Source organism: Terrapene carolina, unplaced genomic scaffold (genome assembly GCF_002925995.2).
Source record: "Terrapene carolina triunguis isolate 2854851 unplaced genomic scaffold, T_m_triunguis-2.0 Scaffold30, whole genome shotgun sequence".
Lineage (NCBI taxonomy): Eukaryota > Metazoa > Chordata > Testudines > Emydidae > Terrapene > Terrapene triunguis.
In genome coordinates, this window is record NW_020664381.1 from 10,247,448 (window position 1) to 10,257,663 (window position 10,216).

The 10,216-nt window shown below is 39.3% G+C and overlaps 1 protein-coding gene across 1 annotated transcript in view; it reads right to left on the reverse strand.

The window, feature by feature from the left end:
- Window positions 1-10,216, reverse strand: part of LOC112105892 (MAP3K7 C-terminal-like protein) — a 71,233-nt gene that overhangs the window by 58,890 nt on the left and 2,127 nt on the right. The window contains exon 2 of the mRNA XM_026651446.2: window positions 8,347-8,479. Within this exon, the coding sequence (XP_026507231.1) occupies window positions 8,347-8,349 (3 nt within the window). The 5' untranslated portion in view covers window positions 8,350-8,479. The remainder of the gene's footprint in view (window positions 1-8,346; window positions 8,480-10,216) is intronic.

Genomic DNA, 10,216 nt, shown 5'->3' on the forward strand with positions numbered 1-10,216 from the left:
AAACTATCTAGTTTATTCTGAATTGTATTGCTTTTTTCCTTTATTATGATTGCTCCTTTTGTAGCATAAAGCACATGAATATCTGTTCCTCTTTTTACACTTCAGTTCCTCAAAATGACTGGTTATCATCATGACTTGGCTAAATTTCAATCAGACGGTTACATTCTGCCTTCCAAAATGTCCCTTGCATTTTAGTTGATTAAAATACTCTTCACTTCCTGTCCTAAATTATGCTGTTCTAAGTTATAGCTCTGCACTATTAAATGGCTGCCATTTTCCATCCCAGAGGTAAGTGTCATGAATGGGTGAAAATGACTGCTGCATATGTAATTTATGCATCAGACTGTCAGAACACTTCATGCCGACTGTCCCTACTTAAAATGCAGAGTCACTGTATTTATTTTTAAGCAATAAATTTGCCATTTTCCCAAGCTGTCTCCTCAAAAAGTTCTCTGTATCCAAGGTATTTCAGTGGAATTAAAAAACACGTCCCTACTTTTCTCCCTAAATGGAGATTTTCAATACTCACAGGTGTGCTTTGGGAAATTTTGCATGAAAAATATTATATAATCGTCAATCATTATTTACTAATACTCACTTTTCTACCGTGTTTCAATCAAGATCCCATGCTGACATTCCCTATCTGTGAATATACTTTCAGTTCCTGCTTTTGGATATATATGCAAACATCTCAAGCACCCTAAAGTAGCTATTACTTCCAGAAATTTTAGCCCTATTTTTGAGGGTTTTTCCCTTGATATCTTGGGTTAGATTACTCCCTCGTATAACTCCACCAAAGTCAACAGGAATTACATCAAGGATGAATTTGATCCATCATATTAAATACTTCACAACCTATTTACTTCATTCAAATTAGTAATGTCGTATAGTGAAATCTAATAGGCTGAAACAATTTTAAGATACTTGGCAGCATATCATGATGGTCTTGCCCTCTATGATAAAATATATCAGCACCTTGACCCATACTGTGATGCCTCTATCCTTTGAGGAAGTGGGTCACTGTATGTATGTATTGTTTTATATTGCTTGTTTGTCTACTTAGGCTCTGAACTCAAAGACCTTACAATCTATGTCCCCTCTTTGCTCCATACAGTGCCAAGCACACGGATGATGCTCAACAAATAATCCTAGGAAACAAAAGATGAAAATAAAAAAGCTTTCTTTTCAAAATCTCCCCTCAGTGAATTTCCTCTTAGATTCCTATGACTCTTTTTATTCTCCCAGAAAAAAATCAGGTCCCTGTTTCAGTATTGACTTCAGTCTCCAGCAGAGTCACAGACCCACACTCATTCATCTTCAATCGTGCCGACTGAGCCAAACTTGACCACAACCTGATCTCCTAAACCAACCTGAACTCCACAATTCTCACATACACATAAAATACTAAGAAATGTGTGACGGAAGTATACATACAGGGAAAGATAGGGATAGAGTTGCAGCCTGAATTCTAACTCCACACCATTGTGTTATTAAAATACATGCATGATGCAAAATCCCCTCACTGCTGGGATTAAGCCACAATGCAGACTATTCAACTGCAAAGATTCATGCTTAAAGAAGTGTTGTTGTTTTTTAAACAAAGGGGCAAATTCTGAGGTAGTATGTAAAGTGGAGTAAATTACATGTTGGTAATTGGGTGTAAGTAGGTTTAAGGAAGTAAGATGTACACACCAAGTATCCAAAAGCAGGAAAAATAGGCCACTGCCTGTTTTAAAGGACAACCTCCCATCAGCTGCTCTTTCTGCTACAAACACTATTTCAGCCTCTAAACCTGTAAATTCATTCTCATTACTATGGCTAGTTGAAATTTTTGACAAAAATGTCTTTTCAAATTATACATTTTTTTTGTGCAAAATTTTTTGTATCATTTGAAATTTTCCAGTTTTAGTTAAACAATATAACATAGTTGGATTCAAATTAAAATGAAAACTTCTTGGCTTTTGTTTTTTTCTGACAGCTTCTCTTCTCCCCCTCCCTTTTTTCCAGTGGAAAAATCCAAGATTATTGATTTTGAATAATGTTATTGGAAAAAGTCAGAAAATTTCAGGAATTTTTTTTTTTTTAAAGAATTTTTAAAAAAATTTTTAATGGAAAAATATTTCCATTTTTGACCAGCCCCACCTAGTACAGAGAATAAAATTCAGGTATAAGGTGGTATAAATTACACTTGGTAAGTCTAGGATAGCCTAAAGTTGTGTAATGTATATGGTGGGGAGTGGAAAAGAGGGAATTTGGTTGATAGTGTTCAAAAGCACCAGTATAAAATATAGAGTCCTATTTATTTATTTGCAACTGAAGAACTGCCAAGCTACTTTTTTTCTGATGGATAAAAAATAATTGTTGTTACTCTTCCTTGGCTTAGATCTTCGTTTTTTGCAAAGATCGCAGCGCAGACAGAACTGTTAAGAAATTACAACACTGAAAATAGTCTATAATGGAAATGCAACAGATCCTTACTGCAGTCGTCATCTTGTGAATGGTGATCCTAAAATACATTAATTTGGGGAAGATGGGTCCTCTATGATCACTTCCATTTTCCCCCTCTTAATTCATCCCTCATAAAGGCTTCGAATCACAGTGAACCAGGAAAGAGGGAGCCTGTGAACAGTGCTCCTGGATTAATATAAAAGTGCTGCTCAGGAACAACATTAAACACCTTTTCCTTCCCTTGAGGGCTCAGTTGTGTTGCTTCTAGCACACTCCCAGCCTCTGCAATCATTGGAAGCAAGGGATAAGTCTACGCTCTGAACTTTGATCCCTCACATGGCAGCACATTGTGCTACCACCAAACTACTTGGGGCCTGGCTTTATGGTACACTGTAACCATCCTTGATGATCCTTCCCAGGGTAACAGATCAGAGAAAGAAATAAGGTCCTGTTGTCCTGCTCCAAACCTCATGTGTAGACATATCTCTCAACTCTGTACCTGAAGACAGTGCCTCTACTGAAATTTTGTTTCTCAAATTGCCTGTTTTGGGCTTACAATGTATTTACTGAGAGATCTGCTGACTCTGTAAATTGTAGAGCTGTATAATATGTTCACAGCATAAATTAGAGCTGTAGCAGTCTATGCCTGGAGTTATATGATATAGTTTGTGTCCTATAACATATTCTCAGTCACGTCTCTGGCAACATTTCCTAATGAGGTTCTTTCTCCCAAGCTCTTTTAACAAATTATGTGTTTGACTATTACCTCAATTCAAAGCTTCTGAAATCATTTCTTGACGTTTTTCTAATTACTATTTCTGGTTTAACGTTTCTGAAAACTGTGCAGAATGTGTCTCTGGCTTGAAGAAATATAGCATAAAAAGTGAGCTTGTATATAATGATGTTTCCTTAAAGTGAAGTTCTATTTTGAAAAGTGACTACAATAATTGCAACGGATCTGATCTGTACGTGGATTTCAGTCAAACCTGCTGATATAACTGAAATAAGATTTTACTGCTTTTTACTCCTGTTAGCACTGCAGAGCAAAAACAACTATGAAAATAGTGCACTGGAGTCTAATATTCTTGTGCGTTATCCACAGACTTCATTACTAAGTTTCATTTATTGAATCAATCATTTTCACTTGTGCAACCCCACTGAACGCAAACTGTTCTAGCATTAAGGGCACGCAGCAGCCCTGAATCTGAGCAGTAAAAACATGAGCTTTATGCTAGTTTAGCCCATACATTCACCCTGACCTTTGCTGTATGCAGTTCAGCTGAACCCAGGATCTGGTTAGTAGTATTCAGCTGACTTTCTGTAGTTCCTTCTTTTGGTTATTGAAATTGATTTTCCTATAAGCCCTACATCAGTGGTTCTCAAATTTTTCCATATCATGACTAAGGTTACGATTTAGTCATGGAGGTCGCGGAAGCCACGGAATCCATGACTTCCAGCAACCTCCATGATTTCAGCCTGCGGAGGTCGGGAGCTGCAGGGTCCCCCGCCACCCGTGGGGACAGGGAGCTGAGGGGGAACCCCGGAGCTCCAAGTCGCCACAGGTGGTGGGGGTACCCTTCAGCTCCCGGACGCCATGGGAAGCAGGGGAACCCCCGAGCTCCCGGCCACCGTGGGCCCCCAGAGCTGCGGGGGTACTCCGCAGCTCCCAGCTGTTGCAGGAGGCATGGGGCCCCCACAGCTCCCGGACACTGCACCTGACAGGGGGATCCCCAGAGCTGTGGGCAGCAGGGGTACCCCACAACCCCCATCTGCTGCAGGCCACAGAGGACCCTGGAGCCCTGACACTCAACTTGCGGTAGGGGCCCCCGGAGCTACTAGCTGCCATGCAGCTACTGGCAGCGTGTGGACCCACAGATCCCCATTTTGTCACAGATATTTTTAGTAAAAGTGAGGGATAGGTCACAGCTTCTGTTAATTTTTCTTTATTGCCCAGGACCTGTCCCTGATTTTTACTAAAAATATCCATGACAAAATCTTAGCCTTAATCGTGACTCCATATTATATCACAAAAACGGCTTTTAATTCCCATCCCATGGTTTCGGAACCCCCTCATCCATCTAGCCTAGTGGTTCCCAAACTGGGGTTCGTGAACCCCTGAGGGTTCATGAAATGTTACAGGGGGTTCTTGAGAAAAAATTCCCTAATGGCGGCCAGAGCTGTCCCTAGGGACCCCGGGCAGCACAGGCCCAGCAGCCCAGAGCCCCTAGACTTCCAAGAGCTAAACAGATCAAAGCAAGCATATCTATCACACTGAGGAGATTTAAACTTCAAGACTCCTTATAAGAAATGGAAAGGGGAGGTGGATATTTTTTGCTGTTATTAAAATTAAATAGGCAGCTAGTGTTGTTTTTAAAAGTATTATGAAGAACAAATTTAAGCTTTGTTGTAACATGTGTTGTTTGCCTGGACTGCTCAAGACCTGAATGCTTGTGTAGGAGGAACTCTTTGAGTTGGCCTCTTAAATACCTTCATGCTGTTTCACATCTGATACTCCTTGATGAAACATAGGATCCTTGTCTTATAACAGGCTTATTCAAAGTGTTACAAGCTACAAAAGTGAGATCTTGGAAGAGTGTTGCCGTTTTCATAATGTAATAAAAATACTGTAATGATAAATAATTAATAATAAATAGTGTGTAATAAGCATGTCATAAAAACAAATTTTATATTTCCAAGATCACTGCTTTTATAATTTATACTCAGGTAAAGGAGAAAATCCCTAGAAATATTCATTTTTAGGAGAAGGTTCACGAGACTTGACATTTTAATGAAAGGGGTTCACAGGTTGTTAAAGTTTGGGAACCACTGATCTAGCCATATGGTCATGACCCCCTGGTTGAGAAATTATGCCCTCCATTGTGTACCTTGACCCCACCACCTGACAGCATGGGAGTTTCAACAGTTGCAAAGAATAATAAAGTTCTGTATGATATATAAAGAGCAACTTCCAGCTGAGACAGAGCCCGCACAGCTCCTACTGACTTGGTCAGAGAAGGTCTTTCATTTGGCTCACCTGACAGACTTCCTGGCCATGCACAGTGGATCAAACACTGGTCCTGATTAAGTCAATTGACCTCAAAAGTACTAACATTTGGTTCTACAATTGCTCTTTGGGTCTTAGCACAAAACAAGTCTAAACACCAAATGTGCTAATTGGTCAAACCCATTCCACTGTCTGGTGACAAGCTAGCAGACACAACAGGTACAGACAGTAACAGAGCTTAGGCTATCAGAAGTAAATCATATGCAGTTTTGATATGATCAAACTGACAGTTTCCACACACTGGAAGCTTACTAATGGAAAATCTGTTGTGAATACTATTCAGGGCCTAATCCTGTTCCAAATATAGTCAACAGGACGACTCAGGATCAGGATCATTAAGTATGTAATCAGTATTCAGACATGTATTGTTTCTTACTGTGGTTTCAAAAAAAAGCAGAAGAGAGGAGACTCAGTGTGGCCAGATCTGAAATCTATTCTTCCATAAAAGATGAGAAGCAGCTGGTACTCAGAGTTGATAAGATAAATAATATTGATGACAAAGAGAAGCCGTGCCTAGTATCCCTTTATAAGCAAAAAGACAGAGATATCTTCCCCGGTTGGATGCTGTTTCAGGCACCTAACATTTATACACAGGGTCCAAATTAAAAATGGCTCATATCCAACATGGAGAACTGCTAACACTGCTGAATTGGTGCTGACTACTTGTTTTCTGAAACAAGGCTGTCACCTTCAGTTCCTGTCTATTGCAAGTGAAATGGTACCTTGAAAATTCTACATACAGTACATTTTTCTTTATTAATCCTGTTAAATTTTATTTAACCCTTTCATTCTGCTGAATGTAAAACTGTTACTAAGAAATAGGGTGACCAGACAGCAAGTGTGAAAAATCGGGACAGGGGTAGAGGGTAATAGGAGGCTATATAAAAAATAGACCCAAAAATCGGGACTGTCCCTATAAAATCGGGACATCTGGTCACCCTACTAAGAAAAGACTTAGTCAATTATTTCACATCTGAATGTAATAAATATAATGAAGTACTTATATAGCTCTCTGCATTTTCACAGCACAGTACAAACATTAATGAATAAATACTGATTCTATGGGCATTATAAAAAGAATTTTTTACTGTTAAGTATACATAAATACATATTAGATCACTGATTTCCTAATCTATTACTGTCTTATTGGCTTTAAACAGTAATGTGACATTTTACTTTTTTAAAATAGTTTTTCTTATAAAATGGTTTCTGCCTATTCCTTTTATATATGCACATGTATTGTTTTTGCCTTGCTTAAGTGTAACTTCAGCAGCTATCCATAGCAATTGTCATTCTATATAAATATATACAGTAGTACATTATTTTTCTCTGCCTACCATTTTATGTTTAAATGAATATGTACACACAAGTGATTAAAACAAAGCCACTAAGAATACAATATGTAACAACACTACAGTTTTAGATACTGAGCTTTTTTGAGAGATAATAGTAAGTAATGTGCTCTATGAACCAGGCTGAGGGAGGGAGCATAGTCTCCTGGTCAGAACACAGCACTAGGACTAAGCCTTGGGTTCTAGTCCTGGCTTTGCCACAGGCTCATTCTGTGACTTTCAGTGAGCCACTTTAGATATGTGTGCCTCAATTTACACATTGTAAAATGGAGTAAGAATTCTTCCCACTGTACTGAAGTGTTGTGAGACTCCATTCATTAATATTTTTTAAATGTTTTGAGAATCTTATATGAAAGACACTATATAAATTCAGAGGTCAAGATCCTCAGTTCCAGCCAAGGAGTGCACAACAGTTCAGAAATGGGAGGTGAAAAGGTGGCCTTTACATTCCTCTGATCCACTGCCAACTCTATGTTGGGCCAGTCTGCTTACTGCTGGCAGCCCTAAGGGGCTGATATGGCAACCAGGGATAAGTGAAATACAAGGAAATTCCCCTGGCCACACCAATGTTCCTCAGCCACAATGGCACCAGGGAGGTGAAGACTTTACAGACTTTGGGCCTAATCCAAAGACTACTGAAGTCAACAGATTCCCATTCAGTGGGTTTTGGATCAGGACCTCTGTGGAATCTTCATACCACAAGTTCAGATCACACATAATTAAGAACTCCAAAGTTAACCCTCCCAACTATCACACAATAGGAAAGAGGACAATACAAGAAGAACACAAGTAGGAAGATGCTTGGCCAAACTCTTTCAAGTTAAGGAGTGGCAATATATATATATCTATATCTATATCTATATATATATATATATATATCTATATATATAAAATAAACACTAGGAAACTCTTCTATCCTCACTCTGAACCGATAAGACTTATGTCTTCCTTGGAAGTTCCAAATTGCATCTGGCTGCATGGGCATCCTGGCCAACAGGCTGGGGAACTATCTAGATTTACAAGATTACATACCTGCATGTCCCACGTGCCCACCAACAGAATCGGTGGTCTTCTCTCAGGATCTGTACCCCCACTAAAGTTCTTCCCTTCAGCATCATCACCACCAAGAGAAACTCATGTCAGGAGTAGTAGCTTCTTTCCGGAAATTGAGAATTGCAATTATTTTTATTATTTTAATCTCCATAACTGGGATCTAGTACAGTTAGCTGCAAGAGTCTCAGTCATTCATTTCCCAGACTGTTGTCCTGTTCTAGCACTTCAGTTCTGTGATAAATACAGCCTGAAGTTCATTAAAATCTTTTCACAGTTTCAACCCTCTGGTTATCAAGACATCCCACGGATCCTGAAAAAACCTTCCTATCTCCAAAAAGGAGTGGTATGTCAAAACAGCAGACTGGAAGCTTTAATTTCTACACAAGTGTTCTCTCCACCAGAGAATGCACTTACCATGGCTGCTCATACCATGTCTCATGTTGGTTCTCTGGGTCTCATCTGGTTCTGGAACTCTTTCTCAGGCAAAATGGAGCCCACCAGTTTGCAAGACCTGGAGGAGATGTTGTCATTCTTTTCCAGGTGAGTCTTCCTACTCATGGCGCTAGAAAATTACAAAAACTGTAGTAAACATTTTATTTTCTATGAAGAAGTGGTCTCCCTAGGACAGTATTTTGAAAAGGCTAAAGAGAGGATCACAGAGTGATCTTGTGGCTTGATCTACAAGACAAAAGTGCCGCACATGGAGTCACTGCCTCTCTGTGCGTCTGTTTCCCCTTCCATCCTTTGTCTTGTCTAGTCAGTGTAACTTTTTTAGGTCAGGGACTGTCTTACTATGTGTATATGTGGAATTTCGCACAATGTGACCTGAACTTGGCTGGGACCTCCAGAAACTACTTTAACGTACATATGACTAATAATAATTGAGATTATAGTTCTCATTCCATACTCAGTCCTGTACTCTTTGTGGTCTAACACCTCTGTGTTTTACATGGGGGACGATGAACTCTGCATATCTTTACAAAAATGAGGTATAGCCCTCAGGCTCCTGGCAAGTTGCCACTGGAGCCCTTCATTGGCCAAAGTTGGAGGTCCCTTGGCTAAATATAGTTTCAATTTTATATTTATAACTTCATCAGATTTTTTTTTTTAACTTTCCATTTTCCAGCTGAAGACTCCTTGTACTGTACAGGCAACTGGAAATAAAGCTACTTGTTTACATACTATTCTTTGCATCTTTGTTAAAATTTTACCATCCCGAAATTTGATGAAACATGTGTCTGCAGATGAACTGGGGATTTCCATTTGTGCAGTAATAGATTTTGGCTGGTGAAGGAGCAGTCAACTGCCAAGAGCCAACTCTCTGACCTTTGGATGGTCCTCTAGTATGGCCAATGTCCCTGCAGAATATAAACTGAGTAGCTGAGTAGCTAAATAAAGATCAAGGCCAAGTCAAAGTCATGATTAGACATCCAGCCCTGAACAAATATTTAATACCCATTCTTGACTGAATAGGAACAAAGGTCTTTTTACTAATATTGTATATGATTTTAAAGTGTTCTAGCTTCAAAGCCATTTTAAAACCTTTTTTTTTTTAATTTGTGCTTAGAACAAATTTTTTGGAAGCATTTGACTAATACTCTAAAACACCACTCACATTATTTACTTATCTAAAGCATTGTGAATGAATACAAACACTTGGTAATTTTACCTCTCCAAATAAAACCTGCATTTAATAAGACATCTGAATTAGGACAAATCAGATTGTTCAAGGGATAAGGTAGAGGATACACAGCCTTTGTCCTAGGTTGCTGATTCAAGTCAGTGATGATCTAAAGTTACCATCCGATGGTTACTGGCGGCCTACATGACTTGAGTTTGATTCTTAGTCCAGTTTCAACATTCCACAAATTACATTCAGGACACCTCTACCCCAATATAATGCGACCCGATATAAACCGAATTCTGATAGAACACGGTAAAGCAGTGCTCCGGGGGGCGGGGCTGTGCACTCCGGCAGATCAAAGCAAGTTCAATATAACACAGTTTCACCTATAACACGGTAAGAATTTTTGGCTCCCGAGGACAGCGTTATATCGAGGTAGAGGTGTATTTGTAATCATTTGACTAATTAATTAACTAATGACATTTTAATTACTGTAGATTTAATGAGGGAATGTCACATTCTGACTGGCCCAATGCTTGCAAGGTTACCACTCCATAATGCCATGCAAAAATCCTTAGTTCAGTCCCTCAGCAAAGACTTTTGCTTGTTACAGGCACTGGGAGTGCTTCAGAGACACTGTTACCTGAAAAAGCTGAGAGCTGCATTCATGGGCTC